Source organism: Lacerta agilis, chromosome 17 (assembly GCF_009819535.1).
Source record: "Lacerta agilis isolate rLacAgi1 chromosome 17, rLacAgi1.pri, whole genome shotgun sequence".
Classification (NCBI taxonomy): Eukaryota; Metazoa; Chordata; class Lepidosauria; order Squamata; family Lacertidae; genus Lacerta; species Lacerta agilis.
In genome coordinates this window covers 14,942,985-14,965,797 of record NC_046328.1, presented here as the reverse complement: position 1 = coordinate 14,965,797, position 22,813 = coordinate 14,942,985, and the positions used below count along the sequence as shown (strand labels likewise).

Genomic DNA, 22,813 nt, shown 5'->3' with positions numbered 1-22,813 from the left:
GTGGTGGGATTGTAAGATTATTTTAAAAAATTGGGAAATGATATACAATGAATTGAAAAAAATGTTTAAAATAACAGAAAAGAAGCTTTTCTGTTAGGTATTTTAGGACAAGAGCTGCCGAAAGAGAAACGGACATTATTCATGTATGCTACAACAGCAACAAGAATCTTAATAGCACAAAACTGGAAGACTGGAGACATACCATCAAAAGAACAATGGCAAGAAAAGTTGATGAACTATGCAGAGTTGGCAGAGTTAGGATAAACTGTGTGAAAAGGACAATAGTGATTTCGAAAAAGAATGGGAACCTTTTACAACACATCTGCAGAAACGAAACAAAAAAATGGACTCACTGGCAGGATTTAAATAAACATTTACAACTTTATCTAAAGAGAACAAGAAATTTAACAATGTGACAACATAGTACTATATACAAATAGAATGTAACATTTGACATAATAAACCAGAAATGGAAGCTGAGGAAAGTCAACAGGAAGGGGGGAAATTGGAAAATGAATGTAATTGATATTGGATATTTGTTATTAAAAAAGAAAATCAATAAAATTATTATTATTATTATTATTATTATTATTATTATTATTATTATTATTGAAAATATATCCTGAGACGACATTACAGGGGAGATGGAATCAGTTTGCATCAAACTGTGACATGCCTTGCAGGAAGGCACCCACCCACTGCCATTATCAGTGTTTGACGACGACGACCTCTGTTCAGCCTGCCCACCAAGTTGATCATAGCCCACTGGCCACGTGGGGCAGCTGAGCTGAGCAGGGGCCCAATGAACCTCTTGGTTTTGTGTCTTGAGAATATAAAAGTAGAGAGAGTTGTCGAGCACTTGGGAAAACTCAATCCATGGCTAGTGGGCAGCCTGGGAGGTCACAAGCTGCACAGGCCCAAGAAAGAGAGCCAGGAGAGTCATCCACGGATGTCTTATCCACCCACTGCCCACCTGAGCAGTCCAGTAAGCAGCTCCAACAAGTCCTCATTCTCTGTAACATGGGGAGCTTCCCCTGCATTTTTACGGGGCATCCCTTGCGGTAGGGAGTGCCAAACTAAGTTCTTTGATTCCATAAAATATAAAATTCAACAACTGTGTTTCCTTAAATGCAGGCCAGACCAATCAAGAGCCACACCAGGTAACTCTTCCTAGTACCAAGTGTCTGTAAAACATCACTCCATCCTTATTTCCACTTTCCCCCTTTTCTTCTTCTTCTTCCTTTTCTTCACCACTGCTATATCCTCCGTACTCGCGTTCTCTCCTCTCCTGCTTGCTCCATCAAAGCACGAGGGCCCCTCAGTCCCAGCATCAGCCTGGTTATGATGTGCTCCTTCTCTGGCCTCCTGCTCATTGCTGTTCTCTCCATTCACGTTTTCCTTCTTTTTCCTCCTCCTCTTCTTCTTCTTCTGGCTGGGCTCCGTGGCCGGGGAGTGATGGTCCTGGCTGGAATTCTGGAGCGCTGCTGGGAGGCCGCTATGTTTCAGGATGTCTGCTGCTGTCACCGTGGCTTCCTGGCACCTCTGCCATTCTTCGTCACTGTCCTGCTCGCTGGAAAGAGTTACAGGCAAAACGGTTGTAGAGTTAAAACCTTGGAATTCGCTCCTGCAATATGCGGCAGCTGCCGCCAACTTAAGATGGCTTTTAAAAGAGGATCAGACCAATTCACGGAGAAGAGGGTTATGGATGGGTACTAGCCATGCTTCTTATAAATTAATCACTATCTACACACCTGGGAATCACAAGTGCTGGGGAAGGGAGGGGGTAGCCTTGGGAGCATCGCAAGGCTACAGGGGGGTGGACGGCCTGGGATCCCCACCCCCTGCTGCAGCATGTGTAAAATGCTGGACCTCCCCATCACAGATGAGTCCTGCCATCAGCTGCAGCCTCCAAGCCAGCTGCCCGGCTGGCCAGTTCCACCTCTGTCATGCACACCTGCCAGAGCAGCATCTCACCTGGAGCTGCAGTACCGCTGCCGCCGCCTTCCCGCAACCTGAGCTTCTGGCTCACCACAGTCTCCTGGCACCGATGAGGAGAAGAGGCGGAAGCCTAAGACATTGGAAGAAAAGCGGGGAAGTTATTAGGGCACCCTCTGTGTTGGGGTCAGACCAGGACCGCATACCCAAAGGGCATGTAGGAGTGCAAGTTCTCCAACCCAACTAGGCATTTTGTGTTTTCATTTTGTATTTTTGTGCTGTGAGCCGCCCTGTGATCTTTGTATGAAGGGCAGTATATATAGTTAATAACAATTATTGGAGCGAGAGGCTGGGAGCGCAAGTGGGCCTCGCTCTGTTGACCAGCAGGGCAGCAGGTATGGTTTCTCAGAATTCTACCAGGCCTAACCAAACCAGGGGCTTCATACTGCCTGTCAATCTGAGAGCCTGGTGTTGCATACACCTGTCCCTTCCTGTGCCTGAAGAGCGTTCCACAGAGTACTGTGTTTGCCGCCTGAGGGCATGGAGGGTGGTGGCACAGGACTGGCCTTTTCAGTGTTGGCTCCCTACCTTTGGAATGGTCTTACCGGCAAAGAGTGCCTGATGCCACTGTTGTCTGTCTTTAGGCAACAGGCAAGAAGACACTTGTCTACCAAGGCTTTTAAATTTTTGATTGGGAAGGTATTTAACAAGATTTGTGCTCATCCTTTAAGTGGTGCAGGAAAGGACTTGTTCTTTTAAAATATATTGCTGGAGTATTATTTTAGTTTGGGGGTATATGTTGTTTTCCTTCTTGGTTTTAATGTATTAGTTCTTTCTATTTTTATTGTGTAAGTTGCTTTGAGACCACCCAACTACAAAAATGTGACTAATAAACACAAAAACCTAACAATAAAATATTTGAGGTTTGAGGATACACAGCCTCAGGCCCCAAGGTCCTTGCTTCAGATTCCAGAGTTCCTGACACAGCAAGTTTAGAATGCACAAACACACAGAACCAAAGCAACACTTAAGTTGGTGTAAAGCAGGGGTCCCCAAACTAAGGCCCGGGGGCTGGATGCAGCCCAATCGCCTTCTAAATCCAGCCCGCGGACGGTCCGGGAATCAGCATGATTTTACATGAGTAGAATGTGTCCTTTTATTTAAAATGCATCTCTGGGTTATTTGTGGGGCCTGCCTGGTGTTTTTACATGAGTATAATGTGTGCTTTTATTTAAAATGCATCTCTGGGTTATTTGTGGGGCATAGGAATTCATTCATATATTTTTTTCAAAATATAGTCTGGCCCCCCACAACATCTGAGGGACAGTGGACCGGCGCCCTGCTGAAAAAAGTTTGCTGACCCCTGGTGTAAAGCATTTTAGATTATGCAGAGAACCTACTCACCATCATCTTCAGTCTCTGAGGACTGCAGATCGTCCTGTGCAGGTCCTGGAGAATGTTTAAAAATAGTAATGGAACTAAAAGAAAGAATTACATTTAAACAACGAAAAGGGAAACCAGGGGTCATGTTGAAATACTGACATGACACAAATGATACAGCAAGCCTAGGAGACTCATTGGTTGGTTGGGTTCTGGCCAGACAATCTGGTAATCATTTGCTGGTCCAGATTCCCAGTTTTCATGCTTCTTTTTCTCTTTTTCTTCTTTTTTTTTAAAGAAGCAAGTATTTAGCTCTGATTCCTGCATTGCAGGGGGTTGGACTAGATGTCCCTTTGGATCCCTTCCAGCTCTGTAATTCTATGATTGTAAAACCAGAGCTGAAATGTGCAGGCATTATTCCACCCACCTGTTTTGGGGAAACTCCCTGCTGCAGTCAGCTAGGATTGACCAGGAAGGAAAGCAGCAATAATACCCACAGAGACAGTAAATTCTAGATGTAGTCACAGGTGCCCAGAGATGGAACTTCCTGGGTTCTTTCATAGCTATTGTTCCCTCTCACCTGGAGCGGAAGGAATTTTTTAGTCCAGGATTTTAGCATGCCTGTGATTGCATGACCTGCCCCTCCCTCCCTCAAACAAAAGTAAAAAAGGCAGGAGTTTATGTTCTAAGACAGGTGCTTTTATTTAATTTTACAAAGTTGCTTTTTTAATTAAAGCTTTTTATTTGTTCCTTAATATGCTACTTATCCATGACCTGGATGACTGAAGTGCATTAAACTTGGAGCTGGCTTTGAAAATGGTTTTAAAAATTCATGGTCATGCTATGCCAGTGCTTTACCATCTGCCTTTAATCTGGAGCACTGGGTGTGTCCTTAAGAATTCCTGCACCAAAGCAATTTCTACTTAGAGCTCTCCAAAAAATATGAATCCTATTTTATCTGGGGGGAGGGCTCAAGGAGCATAAATGTTACACCTTTGAGAAGATATACCTGTCCAAAATTGCTCCCAATTTCTTTGCAACATGAGCTCGGAATTCTGGAGTGGTCTGCAGCTCATTCCCATCCTGCCCGTGATCAGAGACCTTCTCTCTGTTTAAAGAGAACAAACTACAAAATTATATTGGAAGTTTGTAGCAAACAGTTCCCCTTGCCTTGAAAAGAAGAAGCTGGAAGCAGATAGTGAAAACTGTATTGAGCCAGCCAGAGGGCTGTGCGGTATGAAAGATCATCTTTATTTGGGTTATGGCCTCAGTGCGAATGCCAAGCAGAGAGACCAAAGATCTTATATAAACACATTTGGCACCAATTCAGGTTGTTCAATACATGACATGGAGGTTTGAGAAACAGACTTATAACTCACCTAGGTTTTTTGTTTTGTTTTTTAAGATCCAGGTAAGTACAGTCCTGCTATCCTACTCCTGTGCTGGGTAAATTGGAGAAAGGCTAAAATTAAAGCTAGAATTATGACCAGCTTTCTGGAAGGGCACTCGGGAATGCACCAGCATGCCTGGTGAGGGCCACTTGGGGCTAAAACATGTCAAAAAGAACAGAAAAGGTTGTGGAATAGTGCTCCCTTGTTCTGGGTGTTTTATGATAGTATTACATTTATTATATTTTTTATCCTCAATAAAAACTTTATTACCGGGGGTTCTTGTTACAGGTGGGTAGCCGTGTTGGTCTGCCATAGTCAAAACAAAATAAAAAATTCTTTCCAGTAGCACCTTAGAGACCAACTAAGTTTGTTCTTGGTATGAGCTTTCGTGTGCATGCACACTTCTTCAGGGGGTTCTTGACTTTGCACAATTTTGCCTTTGCGTGCAGACCTCTGGAACCAAACCATCACATAAGTGGCAGGCCAACTGTACCACATGCTTCTTATGGCTATGTAGTTCAAATTTTAGTTTCTAGTAGAACAGAATGCTCAGTAAACTTTCAAAAAAGGAAAGTTACCTGATGCTAGGTTCAGTGGATGGCAACTTGCTCTTCTTAAAGTTACCTGCAAAAAGTTAACAATTAGGTCCAACATGAAAGTGAAGTTAGTTCAAATTCATTAGCGAGCCCTTTACAAAAGCAGTTTACAAAAAGAATAATGCAATAAAATTATCAGTAAAAGCAATTATTAAAAATAAAAATAAAACCAGCAACAAAATAAAAACACATCAGCATTCTAGATATTGAGGTAGGCTTGCCTAAATGAAAATGTTCTTAGCAGGTGTCTAAGAGTAAGAATACAGTGATGTTCCAAAGTGTAGGTGCTGCTACACTAAATGATTGATTTCTGACATTTTCTTGTTGGTGCTGCAAAAAAGGCATCACAACCTTTGTAGATCATTTTTCTGAGTCACGTGCCTCATGCCAATCTTTAATTGACTTTAAAGGCTTCTTATCCATCCATCAGTCTAAGACAAGTATATTTGGCCATTGACTTTTGGAGCCCCCCAGCCACCATCAGCCCCAGCCAGGTGCCCCATTCCTGGTTTTAAGAGATCAACTGGATACAGCCCTATTACTGGCACACACACAAATATATTTTCTGCAGGGCTTTTTCGGGATGGGTAAAGTTTCTATCTAGAGAGAGGAAGGTGCTGCCAGGCCTGCCGCTCAGGGCTCGCCCTACCGCCTTTGGGCACCAGCAGGGCTGCTGCTGCTGCTCGCTGCAGCACCGGGTCCCAGGCAGCCTCCCGGAGGCGCCCCAAATCCTCCTCCTCGCTGCTACTGCTGCTGCAGGCACCCCTGGTAGCCGACATGATGGAAATCCCCATGGCCGCAGTGCATCCTGGGGGCTGTGGTCCAGACCTCATGGCTCAGCCCTTCCCTAGCCCGGTGCCCTCGGAATTGGCCTACAACTCCCATTAGCATAGCCAGATGATACTGGGTCCGATTGGAGCATTACTGTGCTGGCTGGGGCTGATGGGAGTTGTAGTCCAAAACTGTTGAATGGCGAAAACTACCCTAAATGTCTTCATATGTCTTCATATGTGTGGAATACAAAACACAGAACACTTCATTCACCGTCAGAGAGTGATAAGAAGAATAACAAAGAAAGGTGGGTTTGATTTAATTTATATTGTATATAAGCCCTGCTGTTAGCTTTAGATCGTCCATCCATCACATAGGTGACCGTCTCCTCAGTCTTTGGAAATTGTAAGGTTCCCATACTGACACTGCTTTTATCCACTGGCCTGAGGCGCCTCATCACATGTCTTGCATATATCCATCTCAACTTCGCAGACTTTTTGGCTACACATAGATTTCAATATTTGTCTCACCCAGTTATTAGTTGAATGATATTACTATAACATGGCACGTTCCAGCATGCTGTGTTGCTCTTACGCTGCTAAGGACAGGCTTGCCCAAACAAAAATATATAGCAGCCGTCAGAAGCAGCAACACCTCATCAAGAGGCAGGGAATTCCAAAGTGCAAATGCTGCCACACCGTGTCATGAATCCTTCATTCTCCTCCTCCTCCTCGTCTAATTCCATACATTAAAGTGACGTGGTCCTGGGCTCGGTCCCACCTTTCTCGCAGACCTAGGCCCGGGCTCCAAGGAAGCAGCAGCCTCCGTAGGGCGGCGGGCCTTTTGGCAGGCGGAACCTTTGTCGCAGCTGCCGCCGGGGGAGCAGGGAGAACCCTCGCGCCGGGGGACGGCGTGTGCCCTTGGGATAAGGGACCCCCTTTCCTGTTGTGGGGCCGGGCTTCCGGCTAGGGGAAGAAATCAGGTGACAGTTGCCGTTCGGGCGGAGGTGGAGTTCGAGAGAGCGAAGGGCCGCGAGCGGCGGAAGGCGCCAGGCGGAGGAGCCGGCGCTGACTCTGGTGAGAGCCCCGCAGGAGGCAAAGGGGGAGCCCCTACCCCGAGGTCGGCGAAGGGGGAGCTTGACCTTGGCCAGGCCGGGGGGCTGTCAGGAGAGAATTCCCGACTTGGGAGCAGGTGCCTCCTCTTCCCTGTGGGGTGGGGGGTATGGGGGTCGAGGCTGCTGGTCAGGCTCAGTATGTTGCCTTTCACCATGCCCTCATGTAAGGTGGTGGTGGGGTATCGTTTGGCTGACCGCTGTTGGAAACGGAATACAGTACTGGGATCTCTATGGATCCCAGCTTGGCCCAATCCAGCTGGGTAGGGAGGGAGAGCCCATCAGTGGTAGGATAGCCGAATAGAGCCTTATTCCCCTCAACGTTGTGGTGGTGGTGGTGGTGGTGGTTGTAGTACCGGTAGTAGCCAAATAGAGCCTTATTTTCCCCAACATTACTGAGCTACCTGGACGCTCGGACAATTTCTATATAGAGTGGCTTCTTTCAGATGCTAACGCTAATGTGACAGCAAAGGTAGCCAGGTTCTGTGCTAGAGCCATAAAAATTCGGTCCGATCTAGTTTGCAGTACCCACACAACTTAAGGACAGAGCTAAAGACGAACCAGTGCTATAATCGGCTGTAGCCCACCTTTTAAAGTAGCGATATCTTCTTTTATCTAAAATTTTAAAAGTTTTAAGTTTATATTTATAGTTTATATTTTAGAATGTATTTTGGATTGTTTTTATGGATATATGTGTGTGTGCTGGTTGAGAACCATAACAATAAAAAAATCTATCCCCCAACATTATTGTTGTAGCCGAATACTGTAGAGACTTATTTTCCCCAACGTTGTTGTTGTTGTAGCCGAACAGAGCCTTATTTCCCCCAACATTATTATTATTATTGTTATTATTTATTATATCCTACCTTTTCTCCAAGGAGCTCTAAGTGTCCGGCACATTCCTCCCCGTGTCCATTTTATCATTGCAACAACCCTGTGAGGTAGGTTAGGACTAGAGAGACAGTGACTGGCCCAAGGTCGCCCAGTGAACTTCATGTCTGTGGTGGGATTTGAACCCTAGTCTCTCTCTCAGGTCCTGGTCCAACACTGTAGCTGCTGTGGTATAATGGTGGTCTTATGCCGAAGACTTGGCATGTTTGCACTGTGGCTTTTATTTGTTTTATAGAATCTATATACTGCTTGATTGTAAAAATAGGAAAAAGGAAAAAAGAAATGCCTCAAAGCAGTTTCCTCTCTCTCTCTCTCAACATATATGATGATTGTTAAAAACAACTGCTTAAAACATTTAAAACAAATAAAAATAAATCCATTGAAAAACTAAAAACTTAAAACTCACAAAATATTCACACTTGAGATGTATTCTTTTTGGACCCTCCTTATTTCTGTGATTGTAAATGGTCTGCAACAGGATTTACAGGATTTGATGCATTCGAGGAGGAGGAGGGGTCTGTAGACATTTATTGGCCATCGTAGCAAATTGGAACCGTCATGTTCAGGGACAGTATCTACCTCTCAATATCAGTTGCTATAGGGTAGGTAATGGGGGATGGGCTGTCACCTTCAAGTTCTTTTAAAAAATACACTTTTCATGTCCTTTCTGAAAGCACCAGGGTGACCATGTTTGAAAGCAGGATACTGGACTAGATGAACTAACAGCCCAGCACACTACCTCTTATTTACTTTTTAAACTTTAAAATGTACATCTTGCCTTGTAGTGCAGAGTGAGGAAGAGAGGTATTCCTTATAGTGGAATAACATTTTATGCGCTATGTTGGAATATGGTTGTATGCACTATGTTGGGGAGAGAGAGTTTCAAACATGGGGGTGGGGGGTGGGACAGGTTTGAGCCAATTGCTTCCAATCAATCAAAAAAGGTTGCTCTGTATTTCTGCCCCTCCCTACTCACTGCATTCCTGTGGTGATCAGTTACAGGGAGGCCTAACAAAACCATAGATTTTAGGATTCAAAATAGTGTGTAGACTTCCATTTTATCAGACTGAGTGGTTTTTCCTGCAGTTTTTAAAAAACACTTTTGTACTCTTTAATGACCTGTATTGTGATTTATATTCAATTCCTGTGCATCACTTGGGTATTCTCTGATTGTAGAGTGGCTAATAAATTCTGAAATAAAGTAGAATAGAGTAGGGGCTCAGAAAATGAACCCTCTTCTTGTAATGAACAGATTACAACATTAAAAGACTAGTGATATATCCAGCAAAATGTAACCAAGCCAGGATTGCTGTCAGTATGCTTTTTAGTAGCATGTAGCCATAGTTCTAAACTTTTAAGAGGCTTGTTTTTTGTGTGCTCTCCAAAGACTCCATTTCCCCCTGTATCAGGCCATACAGGCAAAAATTTGCTGTTATCTTGAATCTCTCGGGTCGCCCCAGGCCTTTACATCTTGGTGCAGGCATGGTGCAAGACTCTTCACTGATACATGAAAAATATTGAGTGAACTGGTCTTACTTAATTCCATTCAGTTAGTGTTGTTCATTGTTAAGATTGTTTATAAATTCTGTGTACCGGTAAGTGCTGGTGATTTATTCCTATGTGTTTCTTCATTTTCTACCCATTCAAAACCAGAGCATTTTGCAAAGACTGTTGGTAGAAGCTGCATTTGACTTGTGTAATTTTCTGATGTTGTTCCTCTATTCATCTTCAAGAATGGCCTTTGTGTGTCTCAGTTAAAATGGCACAAATATTTCCCCAAAAGTAAGTGCCATTGAGTTCAGCAGGGTTTACTCTCAATTAGTTACATAGCATGGTGGCTGCCTTTTTAAAACAACAACCACCATGTGCATGTGCAGATATAGACCTTACTTTGTTGTTTCTGGAATCCGTCTGGCTCGGGAGACAATAGAGGAGTGTGCCTTTAAGGGTGAAGTCAAAAAACTTTACTATAAATGTATTAATGCATAACTATTCCAGACATGGAGATAATTACAGGTGCATAATCTAACAGGATAAATTGGATATATATTTTTCCAGAATAAAGGAATAATGCATGCTAAATGTCTTCTTAGGAACCAGTTTGTTAAGAGCGTGAAACGAAATGAACATCTGTGCGGGAGATCATATTGAGGTGATCTGGGCAGCCCCTCCCAAAGTTAATCACCTGGTCTGGAAAAATGCTTTGGGTCCCTAATGTTCAGCCCTGCAAAGAGACAAAGAAATATTTGAAAAATCATGTGCGTCAAAATACGAATTTTAGCTGCCTGGATGAGTGACCACCTGAGATTTTTCCAACTCTATTCCACAGGCATTGATTTTGTTTTGTTTTTGATGTTAGCTCGTTTGCTTCTAGTGAGGTGTGCGCATAATTAATCCAAAAGATTTTGTGGTCACAGGTGACCAGACTTTGTTACAATGCTTATACAATATTTTGTTTAAAGACTATTTAAATAAAAATCATAAACATGTTTACTATGGAGTAAGTCCATTGAACAAACTGGGGTTACTTCCATATAAGCATAGATAGGATTGTGCTGCCAAAGTGGCTTGAAGGCTCAGGATGGCTGAGAATAGCAAAACTGGAGGAGCAAAGGTCCAAGGCAGTATAGTAGAATGGAAAATAGAGCCTCGAGAAGTCAACATGTAAAGCAAGGTGTATGTATATCCTGGGTGCAGACACCTATATAAATGGGTAACGTCCAGATTAGATAACTTTTCTCCAAAGCAGGAAACCACTAGAACATTCATAAGCTTGCAACTTAATGTTTCATGAGAAGTGCCTAGCTTAAAGCTGTGTGTGTTTTGCCACTTTTTTTCATTTGAAATGCATGCATGATTTTACTAGGAGTGGCTGAACTTCAGAAAAATCTGTAGAGCTCAGAAGCTGCATCCAGTAAAGCTTGCTAGCTTATTGCAAGGCAGCCCTTTGGGAGCCCCCTGCAAAATGATGTAACTGAATGAAAAGAGTTCTGTTGAAATAGGTGCCTCCTCTTTCCCACTTGCCAAGTTCTGGTGATGTGGGCATTAAGCTGCTCTGGACCCACTGTGGAGCTGCGTTCCCCTATGCAAAAAGCACCATTTCACAGGAGCCAAGTGGCGATGCGGATAAGGTCCTGTTTCAGTACTTGTCCTTTTTCCTTCAGCGTTTTTGCAAGGAAAGTAAGCAGAGAGCGGCTGAATTCACTTCAGGTAAGCGAGACAAAATGATAAGATAGGGAGGGGATTCTGTTTTTGGAAGAGCCGCATAGTACATTAAGACGGGGGTCTCCTTGTGTAAGAAGTGGACTTCTCAGCTGCTTACACACCGCTGGGTTTTACAAGTGCCGTAAGCTTTAATTAGTAGGGTAATCTACAAAAGTTTGATTAGTCATTTGCCAGCAGATAAATTATAATTGGTGTGCAGAGTGTTCAAGAACACCCATGTTTAATTTGTGAGGCTTTATAGGTTCTGGATTGTTGACGTGGCAGGAATGAGAGGGAGAACCCTTCTTGGAACAATGAGTGGGAGGGTCCTGTTTGTTAAATTCCAGGTTATATTTTCTTTGACACCCTTGAATTTTAATACTGTAAATTCATTGAGTAGTTGGTTAAAGTGTAAATGATTCCTCAATTTAAATTGCTGTCACTGTTTTCATGCATAAAACATGGAGCTGCCAAATGAAATCAATGGTTTTGTATTTGCTAATTGTTGGTGGTTGTTTTTAGCTTTTGATGTGAATGTTAGGGTGGATGTTGTTGCAATAAGTGGGCTAGTATATTGCTTTTACACCCTGAATTGTAGACATATATTGGCTCGTCTGTGGATTTTGTTAAGTTGGAAATGAAGGATCTTAAGATTAATTGAATGAATACAAATTGAAAAAGAAGCCTCTTTAAAAAGTTTTTTTAAAAGCATATTCTGTTTAATGCTCAAAGGTGTTCTGTGCATCCATGCATCTTTGTTAAACCCATCCTCAGCCTTAGCTGTGTCAAGCCCACTGGGAAGTGCCATGAATTTAAAAACCAAAAAAGGCTTTGGATGTATTAAAATTATCATGCACTGAATTTCAGGGAGCGTTTGTAAACTGCTATGCTAAATGTTGTGAGGCTTGGTTAAAAGAAACAAGCAGGGAACTCACTGGGAGGCCTAGAGATTGCTCTGGTCCCATCATTGCCAGTCATGAGAGGGTATATTAAAACCAGGTTGTTGCTCAGCTTGCCCAAGATTTCTCTGGACTACGATAAAAAAATGGCCTGAGGGCTTTCACTGTACAAAAATAAACACTAGACTAGAGCATTCATTCCTCAATCTGGTGCCCTCCAGGTGTTTTGTACTTCAGCACCAACCAGCTCAGCTATACTCCAAAACCTGTGGAGGAGGATGCCAGGTTGGAGACATATGGTAGTGCCCCCATCTCCTCCTTGGGTCTGGATTAGGGAAATAATATAATGGTGTTCCCTAAATTCTCTTTCTTTCTTTCTTTCTTTCTCTCTCTCTCTCTCTCTCTCTCTCTCTCTCTCTCTCTCTCTCTCAGAGTTCAATTGCATTAAAAATTTCCTGACTGGGTGTGACAAGAATGGCCAGCAAAGGGCCAGCAGCTTCTACCTCCACTGAAAGCAACAATGCTGGCGGGACCAGTGGCAACAGCAGCAGCGGGGATGGGGCAAGCCAGGACAGCACTTTCGAGTGCAACATCTGTTTGGATACAGCCAAGGATGCTGTGATCAGCCTATGCGGTCACCTCTTCTGGTCAGTATCCTGGTGCTCTTGGCCAGTTGTTCATCTGCTTTCTACGCCAAACGCTTGAGTTGCCTACATAAATGTTAGAAAAGTTTGTGGTGTGGTTTTTTTTTAAAAAAAAACCCTCAAACAAATGCTCCTTCCCCACCCCCACCTCCATGTGTGCCCCTTCCTCATCTCTCTCCCTGGCAGTGCCCCTGCCAGCCAGGTGTCAGTTGCAAAGTTCAGTTCCCCACATGCGGCTCTTTGCTTCTCCCCCCCCCATAGGAATGAATGGCAGCCATTTAATCTCACGAGGGTTATGAAAGGGGTGCAGTTGTGGGCACAGTGATGCCAGGTGTGCTAGGATCAGGCCCCTGCTGTGGTCTAGGATGCACTTGTTCATAGAACTCAATGAGAGCCACTGTAAGGCCTGCTTTCCTAGTGCTACACCTTCACCTGGAGAGCCCTGCCCTCAGTGCTGTGGTCAACCTTGAGCATGGCAGAGCCTGGGGACTGGCATGAGTACAGTTTTGCTGTTTTATTATTTGATTGTGAATGTATAAACTGTTTAATATAGAATGCCTTAAGTGGTGAATGAACGTGTATTCAAACACGTATGATAAAATCGGCCATAAGACAAAACGGCTATGGAAAAATCATCATCATCATTATTCTTGTTCTTACTGGGAACATAACTCCCGTTTTCCCCGAACACTGGCTAAGTCGTCGTATGGAGGGGATGCCAGTTTGGGGAATGCCTTTGGCTTGCTGTTCCACAGCACTTCTGTAGCACTGGTGGGAAGCCAGTTCTAGATGCTGCCACGCCTGTGGGGAAACAACTTTCTGTCCAAAATACCCTTGTGTGGTCCTGTTAGTTCATGCTCCATTTGCATACTCCAGTTTCACTGTGTTGGGTTTTTCTTTTTCTGAGGCTGGTTGAATGTAAAACTCTAGGTAAAGTTGGGATGATTATCTCCACCCCTCTGCCTCATGCCCATTTCAGAGTGTGTGTCCAGGACAGCTGTATAAGCCAGATTTTCCTTCTCCCTCCGTTCCTATCATTACTTAAAAGAAAATAATGCATGAACAGGAATTTCTGATGCACTGGGGAAATCTGCTGGCTGGCCAATTGCCATCTGAGTGCAATGCAGGAGTCAGAGCTAAAGAACCCCTGACAGATTGCCACCAAAACCTCCAGTAAAGAGAGTCCACTATCTTCCGAAGGAGCCTGTTCCACTATCGAACAGCCCTTATTGCCAGAAAGTTCTTCCTAATGTTTACTTGGTCTAACCTTCCTTGTAATTTGAATCTGTTGGATCGGGTCCCACCCTCTGGAACAGGATAAAGCACCTTCCATGGAACGTTGCGACGGCACTTTGGATATTTGAAGATGGCTTTCCTATCATATCTCAGTCTTATCCAGGCTAACCATATCCAACTCCCTCAACTGCATAAGGCTTGGTGTTACCTAGAAGAGAAGCAAATTGTATTATCTGGAAGTGAAGCAATTAAAAAACAAAACAAAAAACCATCCCTAGCTGCTTCCTTACTTAAATATTATTGTTTTAATACTCAACTGTGGAACCGGCAGGGCTGGATTCCAGTCTATTGCTTGCTCAGTGTATTTTGATCTCTCTCTCTTTTCTCCTCCTGCCTCCACCGCTGCTCTCCTTCTGCCCTGTGAACGAATCATTCTGGGATTCTCAACAGTTGGCCTTGTTTACACCAGGTAAGGCAGCTATTCTTTTGCTTTGTCTTTCATCAGCTCCTCTTGCGCAGTAAACCCGAGCTCTCTGGGGGAATCTGAGTAGGTGCAATATCCCTTTCAGTTTCTAAACGTGCCTGTGCACCAGAGATCTCTAGGGCAACCCAACCTGCTAATAACCGTACGCATGCAATAGTTTGTAATCTGCAGCTTTTTCTGTGGGGGGTGATTGTTCTTTGTTGGAAGCTTCTATTGGTTGCAGTGAAATGGCACAGATAAATCATAATTATAATTGTACTGGTGAGGTGGCTGAGTGTTCAGAGCACTGTATGTTCTTTCGGTGCAACAGCTCTGTAAAGGTAGGTCAGTATAAACATGAAAATTAGGTTATGTCAGTGTCACCTAGAGATGTGAAGGCCCGGGAAAACCTGTTTTTTTCTGTTTTTTTTCCTGAAGCCATTTTTATTTTTTCCAAAAAATTGGAAAAATTGTTTCAATCTGAGCAAACATTCCGTTTTTAGAAGTCCATAATAACTGTGATAATGACAGACACAACAGAGTAGATGCAGAAGCAGAGACTGAAACTGATACTGATCATTACAGCTCAGAAAATGACTGATTAAATTTCATGCCCATTCATTGAAATTTAGTCCCACTTCCTTCTTCAGTTCTTTTTATGAGAATGTTTTTTTTAAATACTGTGGAGAGGAAATATGAATAATTGTTACTTCTGGATTTAAAAAAATTGTTTTGTGGAGTTTTGTTTTGTTTTGTTCCACATAAACTAGTAAACAGTTCAGGAGATTGTTGCTCCATTTAAATATTATTTTAAAAGTAAATTCTGTTTGTAATAATTGTTTGGATACACTATATTTTTAATATGCCAGTTGTGAAAATTTTATGCCCATTAAAATTGTCCATAGTTATATTTTATATTTCTAAAGTAGCAGAATGACTTTCAATCTGGAAAAGAAAAAAGAAGTGCTAATGTAGCATTTTTTTTCAATTTTTCCGAAAATTTCCATTTTTTCTTAAAAAAACCGGAAAAACCCAGGGTTTTTTCCGAGCTTCAAAATTTCCATAAATTTTACATCTCTAGCGTCACCCACTTTTGTCACTGGCAAAAGTGAGGCGTTTCCATCTCTGTGCCTTGCACCAACTTCCAAATACTGGGGTGGGAGAGGCCATATGTTACTATGCAGCTTAAAGGCCTGAGGCAAGAGTTGTGGCCTGTTGTATGTTAAGGGGTGCCGAGGAAAAAGTGTGGGGCAGGCCACAAAAGTGGTAGAAGAGTCTGCATGCCACACAATAGCCTTTGTCAACCTGGGGCCCTCCAGATGCTGTAGATTCCAGGTCCCACTGGCCTCAGCCAGCATAGTTGTACAATGCTGGGGAGTTGAAGTCCATGCTGGCTGGAATGAAGGTGTTGTAGTGTGAAATATCTAAAGGGCACCAGACTGAGAAATTGCTGCCACAGAACCATGCAGTAAAAGTGGTCCCAAAGTGTTGAGAACGTGAGAAGATGTTTGGCAGTGGCAGAGGTGGAGATGATTCCTTGTGCCCAGAAGATTTTGTGAATGGCACATGCGATGACACTTAGCATATGCTTTTGGTGGTGGTATTCTGATTCTGATTCGTTAATGTATTTAAATCCCACCTTTCTCCCAAATTGGGATTCAAGGAGACTTACAGCGTTTTACAAACCTCATTCTAAAACACAAACGGATGAAAACAAACTAGTTAAGAACCATGTTTAAAATAAAATAAATCACAATAGGGAGTCCTGTGTGCTTCATGCAAGGCACACCTCTAGTCTCTTGCTCAGGTTTGTTCGTTCTTTCCTGCCTTTCCAGTGGTTAGAGACGAGGCCCAATCGGCAGGTGTGTCCTGTATGTAAAGCAGGTATCAGCCGCGACAAGGTCATCCCACTTTATGGAAGGGGCAGCACCGGACAGCAGGACCCAAGGTAAGAATGTTGGAAGCCATTTCTTACAGCAGTAGGGGTGGAGAACCTGCGGCCTTCCAGGTGTTGCTGAACTACAGTTCCCACTGGCCCCCAGGAAGTATGGCCAATGGTCAGGGATGATGGGAGTTGTAGTTCAGCAACATCAGGAGAGCCAAAGCCTGTGTTACAAAAACAGCCTTTGTTTTGTGGGATCTACAAGCCCTTATGGAGTGGGATTTGCAGAAGTGAATGTGGCATGTTTAGGTGATGTTGTTGCCAAATGCCTGCAAAGCCTTCACCCTTCTGTAGTCTTATCTTTTAAAATCTCCCCGCTTGAACTGTCTGTAGCAGTGGTTCCCAAACCATTTTGGGCTGCCACCCTCTTGGTTCCATAAACTCATCCCCCATCATGCCCCCTAGTCTACTACACTACACTATTAAAAAAAGCATTATACAGAATGGTGCTTTGCATAACCCACTAAGGAAGATAATAAAACCGTCAATTTGAGAACAGCAACAATTAGTTGCACATTAATTAAAAATCCAATTAAAACTATTTAGTTTAATTTGTTAACCCGAGGAAATAATGGGAGCTGGGATTGGAGCATTTGCCTGTGTACGAGAACTTCACTATTCCCCTTCACTGCAGACTGATAGACAAGGCTGATTAGACCGAGCATGAGAACTGGGCAACATTGTTCATGTAAATGCATTTGAGATCTTGAGTGTTTCTAAGGTACTCAGTGTTTCTGGACTCAGAGTTCTGGAAGCAGAGATTTAGAATTATGCAACGTGTATCTGTAGGAATAAGTAACTTGAGCTGCTCTTTAAAAGAACCCAGTCTGATAACATCAGCCCCAATAGGCACATCAGTGCAAAAGACACTTCATTATGCTGTGAAGCATTGCTGTAAACTGTAAAAGTGCCAGTGAAAAGTGTTGTGACTCATATACTAACTAGACTATCAAATGTTCTCAATTCCTGCCTGGCAGGGAGCTGGACTAGATGAGCCTCGGGGTCCCTTCCAGTTCCACAATTCTGTGATTCCTTCACTGCGAGAAGTGAAGTTACAGGGAACCAGGCAGAGGCCCTTCTTGGCAATGGCATCCTCCCTGTGGAACGCCCTCCCATCAGATGTCAAGTAGACAAATAACTATACAACTTTTAGAAGACATCTGAAGGCAGCCCTGTATCGAAAAGTTTTTAATGTTTATGTTTTTATATGTGTTGGAAGCCTCCCAGAGTGACTGGGGCAACCCAGCTAGATGGGTGGTGTATATTATTATTATTATTATTATTATTATTAATTACCAGCTTATCGAAGTCTGATAGTCATTTGCAGCTGCATCACCCAGCTGTTGCCCCCTTGCCTCACATGCAAGGGTTCAACCCTTGGCATTTCCAGTTAAAGCTGGGGGGAAATTCCTTCCTGAAACCCTGGAGATCTGCTGTCAGTCAGGCTAGGCAATACTGAGTTAGATGGGTCAGTGGTCTGACTGAGTATAGTGACGGGCTGTCACTCAGTGGTAGAAAATCTGCTTTGCAGACAAAAAGTCCCAGGTTCAATCCCCAGTGGCCTTTTCAGGGAGGGCTGGGAAAATACTTCCTGCCTTAAACCCCGAAGAGCTGCTGCCAGTCAGAGTAGACTGTACTGAGCTAGGTGGAGCAATGGTCTGACTTGATGTCAAGTAGTGTCCTATATTCCACTATTGTGAAAGGTCTCCACCCTCTTACAGTCTGTGATGTTCACACTGGTGGTGCAACTCTCTCTCTCTCTCTCTCTCTCTCTCTCTCTCTCACACACACACACACACACACACACACACACATCCAAATAATGATAAGAGCTTCAACACAGAGTTGACCAGAGCTGGGCTGGGCTTGACTGAATGAATTGTCTCTTGCAGAGAGAAGACACCACCACGGCCTCAAGGCCAGAGACCTGAGCCGGAAAATAGAGGGGTGAGTAAGCTACGATTTGCATCCTTTGGATGTTACTTCTGTATCTCCCAGAAGTACAAACGAGACAAAAAGGCATATTGCTCACCCTTAGGACTATGAAGAGCAACGTACAAGCTTAAACCAAAGCATCAGAACACCCTTGTTCTGTCTGGTGCCGTCCATATGTCTTGCACTACAGCTCCTGTCAGCCCCAGCCAGCACAGCTCTGCTGGCCAGGGCTGATGGGTGCTGTAGTCCAGAACATCTGGAAGGCACCAGACAGGGCAAACCTACAGGAGACTGGGCGACCTGCTACTCTCCCATACTTTTCCTTGGGTTGGAGAATGATTTTCCTTCTCCTCCTCTGGGTACCTGTTGGCCCCTTGTACATTCTTTTAGCCCTGTGGTCAGGAACCTCCAGCCCGTGGGCCTAATTTGGCCCATAAGGCTGTTTTCCCAAAAGCCGCAACCATCCGCCTCACACTTGTCATAATATATTGCATCAGGTGTGGAGCAAGTAAAAATGCGGCCACAAAGAAACAACTGGAAGCCTTAAAATGTGCTCCGAATAGTTTCTTGGGAAGCACAGGTCTTAAATTCAGTTTCACTGGGATTGATTCTGCTTGAGAGCTCCCAATTGGAGGTCCTGAACAAAGCCGATTCCTGCCAAATGTGGGACTTGAAGACAGCACTGTTCAGCTGTCCCACTCTTCCTCATCCTCACAACAATCCTGTGAGGTAGGTTAAGCAGATAGAGGTCACGCAGTGAGCCTCATGGCTGAACAACGGTTTGAACCCTGGCCTTCTAAGGTCTCTTAGTTTGATGCTGTAAACACTGCACCACACTGGCTCTCAGTAATCATGTTTCCTTTTTGTAGGATTTTTTTTAATGTGGATTTTGAAAGCCGGTGGGGCCTGTGTATGTAAACAGACTCTGATTATAGTTGGTCTCCAATAAGTCTCTGCTACTGGGGAATGAAGAAGGATATGTGTAAACATACAGAGTGTGTAGACATGGGGGTTATAAATAGCCGGCTGTGTGGGGTTGAGAAATATTGGACAGGCTGCAGAATTGCCTAGCGTGAAGATGGCACACCTGACCTAGCACACCTGACCTGATGAAATAATTGCATTTTTCCATGCAAGGCAGCTTGGAGCCTCCAGGGTCTACCTGTGGGCCTCATTGTTTCAAACAAACAGCTCTGTTGGGTGTCATTAAGAAGCCTTTTTCTTTTCTCCGCACTCCCTGCAGAGTTGGTGATGCCTTATTAAATCAGCAGCTGAACTCAAGAGCACCTTTTTAGGAGATGCTGCTGCCAGGACTAAGACTGCTGGAGCAAAAAGGCCTTGCTTGCATTCTGCTCTACTGGCATGGCCTTGAGGATCAGCACAGAATGCCCTGTCTCTGATCCGATGGCCAGCAGCTGTTAGTACAAGCCATGTGGCTTGTCCCACGCAAAGAGAGAGAGAGAGGCTCAGCTGTGGCAAGTTCTCTCATTGGACTGCAGCTCCCATCAACCTCAGCCAGCATATATGATGCTGAGGCTGATGGGAATTGTAGTCCAAAACTATCTGGAATAATAATAATAATAATATTTATTATTTGTACCCCGCCCATCTGGCTGGATTTCCCCAGCCACTCTGGGCGGCTTCCAACAGAAACCAAATACAACAATATCAAACATTAAAAACTTCCCTAAAAAGGGCTGCCTTCAGGTTTTTTCTGAATGTCAGGTAGTTGTTTATTTCCCTGACCTGTGATGGGAGGGCGTTCCACAGGGCGGGCGCCACTACCGAGAAGGCCCTCTGCCTGGTTCCAGGTTGTGGAAGGCTGGTGTAATTCTGGGACAACGTTTCCCACGTTCTTGATAGGTGTGTCACACTTATTTTCTGGATCTAAATTGGAAACAAACTCCTTCACCTCGAAAAGGATTCCTTTCAGAGTGTAGTAAGAAGGAAAGGAGCAGGGTCCCTATGTTTCTGCCTGTGTTGCGGCTTCTCTTGGTAGGCCTTGTGATTTATAAAGATGCAAATAGATAATGGTCTCTAAGAGCAGGTGTCTTGCTGCATCTCTGCCTCTGAAGTGACAGGGCAATCCAGACATCCCTGAATCAGAGATAATGAAGAGTTGCCCTCCTCCCCATCAGACGCTAAGGGGAAAGAGGTGAGAGCAGGAAATCGTGCAGAGATACAATGAGCAGGCTCTTCTGTGAGGGGACACTTTGGGCTCATGAGAGAGGTGCGGGGTGTGTGTGTGTGTAAATCATGGCACACAGCCAGGGGCCATTCATAGTAAATCATAGAGAAGGCAAACAGGTCAGTGTTTCACTTTGTAAACTAGCATGCTTGGAAGGCTTCATTATTCCCTCCCCCTTTTGTGGTTCTTTCCAGGGCTTCCAGGGTTTTGGGTTTGGCGATGGAGGCTTTCAAATGTCGTTTGGAATTGGGGCATTTCCTTTTGGTATATTCGCTACAGCATTCAACATAAACGACGGTCGGCCTCCCCCAGGTAAGGAGCACTTTTGAATAAAAGAAACCTAGCAAGCCAGCAAATCATTGGTTGCACTCACCATAATTATACGACTGACAGATCAAAAAAAGCTGGCACTTGTCCATTGTACTTACGTTGCTGTTTGTGTAACCAGGGGCAAGTCCTGATGTTTCATTTGTTTAGAACCCTCTGAATATAGATAAGCTATTCTGTTCTTAAAACTTCAATCAGATGAGTGCGGCTTATCTTCTATTCCATTTTTGTTTTGCTTTTTAAGTACAAAGTGAGAACAATACTTTTCTGCTTAGCAGTTCACCCTTGAAGTGATTCTCACTGGTAGGTTTGTAAGGAACAACCTCCAAGCTGATTAGCATCAATGTTCTCTATTTGGAGTAAAACCAGTTGAGTCACTTACGGTGGCCCTGAATCCTGAGCTGGTCCCCTCCTTTGTGCATGAGCCAAAGCCTTTGACATAACTTCGGGGCTTCTGTGGCCTTTGACATAAATGTATTTCATGTCCACCACCGAATATGTTAAGTTTCCTGTCTCTTATGTCAAGATTTGAAAGCAAATCTGAAAAACCTTGTGGGTTTGTACTACTTAAGAATTAATTTTTTACTCTGCCATTTGTTAACAGAGATTTCTTAAAACCAACACTTTTAACTTGAAATGTGCTGGGTGTTTTCAGTGACAGGCGCGCTATCCTTACTTGATCACCTTTCTGCTTTTTTCATGGACACTGCTGCTGTTGCCTTGTCCTTCTTAGCTCTGTCTACCTGTACGTATATGCAGGGAGTCACAACAATACAAGATGTAGGGATATCACTATTATTATTAATTTTTTAAAAATCATAGGCTGGCTTTCTGAGCAAAGCTTCCCAGGGTGGCTTATGTAATATACATTTCAAGAATGTAACAGCAGTGCAAAAGGTTTCAGCAAATTCTGAGTCACTATAAAAGTGAAATGACCCAGCAATAATAAAACACGTACACAACCCAGAACCAAAAAACCCGGGTTAATCCATTTCACAGAGCAAAAATATAATGTATCGTTTGCTGAAACAGAGTCTTCAGAGCCTTTTAAAGGCCTTTAGTGTGCTGATCTTTTGAATGTTACAGGCAGCAAACTGCAGGTCCAGGGTGCTACCACTGAAAAGGCCCTGTCATGCCTGCCATTTTCACTAACTGAGGCAGTGAGCAAATGAGGAAGGCTGCCATTGTTGATATGGGTTCAAGCAATCCTTCAGATAACTTGGACAGTTAAAAGGGCCTAGGGAAGTCTTATAATGAAGATGCAGAATGACTGCTGATTCCATGCTTTTCTGCTATTGGATCTGGAAATGCACTGCTTTTGTTTGCTGAGAGAGGTTCCCTTTTCTGTCTTCCCAGCGGTTCCAGGGACTCCCCAGTATGTGGACGAACAGTTCCTGTCCCGCCTCTTTCTGTTTGTGGCCCTGGTGATCATGTTCTGGCTCTTGATCGCTTAACCTTGCCCTGTATTGTACCACGGTTTGTGGAGCTCCGAACTGGTCACAGACGACTGCTTCTTCTTTTCCGTGCCCCACTGCCAGCCTCTCGGTGTCTGGTTCCATAGCTCATGGGCTCCCGCAAGCCCCGATGTCTGCTGCAGTGGGAGGAGGACTCTTGCTTATTACGCCAGAGTAAATGGAATTAAAGGTCTCTCTTTAAAAGCATTCTAAAGTCCAGCCATGTATCACACAACAGGTAACCGGCTAAGGCTGTGAACCTAGCTTTGAGCTCCACATGCCAAGAGGGAGCATTGTTTGAAATCATGTGCCAAGCCTTTAAACCAGGTGCTGCCCCTGGAGGGAGAGTGGGTGGCAAGGCCAGGCATGGAAACACTTGCCCTGTTTCTCAGATGAGCCTTGCAACCCAACAGCACTGAAGGGAGGGAGATCAATGGACCGACTGC

At 44.0% G+C, this 22,813-nt stretch overlaps 2 protein-coding genes across 3 annotated transcripts; one reads left to right on the top strand and one right to left on the bottom strand.

Moving 5' to 3' along the window:
• Positions 1 to 618: 618 nt before the first annotated feature.
• On the bottom strand, positions 619 to 6,111 carry C17H12orf43 (chromosome 17 C12orf43 homolog). The gene is made up of 6 exons (XM_033174280.1): positions 5,952 to 6,111; positions 5,285 to 5,330; positions 4,325 to 4,423; positions 3,340 to 3,413; positions 1,975 to 2,068; positions 619 to 1,570 (listed from the first exon to the last, which is right to left on the bottom strand). The coding sequence occupies exons 1-6, from the start codon at positions 6,094 to 6,096 to the stop codon at positions 1,195 to 1,197; spliced, it is 834 nt and encodes a 277-aa protein (XP_033030171.1). The 5' UTR covers positions 6,097 to 6,111; the 3' UTR covers positions 619 to 1,194.
• An 878-nt stretch (positions 6,112 to 6,989) lies between these two features.
• Positions 6,990 to 22,574, top strand: RNF185 (ring finger protein 185). Of its 2 annotated transcripts, none has more exons than XM_033174282.1 (7): positions 6,990 to 7,149; positions 12,611 to 12,825; positions 14,509 to 14,527; positions 16,357 to 16,469; positions 18,356 to 18,410; positions 20,781 to 20,898; positions 22,270 to 22,574. In XM_033174282.1, exons 2-7 carry the CDS (start codon positions 12,653 to 12,655, stop codon positions 22,365 to 22,367), a joined length of 576 nt encoding a protein of 191 aa, XP_033030173.1. In that variant the 5' UTR covers positions 6,990 to 7,149; positions 12,611 to 12,652; the 3' UTR covers positions 22,368 to 22,574. The 2 variants fall into 2 exon arrangements, with proteins under 2 accessions (XP_033030173.1, XP_033030174.1); XM_033174283.1 differs by lacking the exon at positions 6,990 to 7,149 and adding an exon at positions 9,764 to 9,857.
• The last annotated feature ends 239 nt before the right edge of the window (positions 22,575 to 22,813 follow it).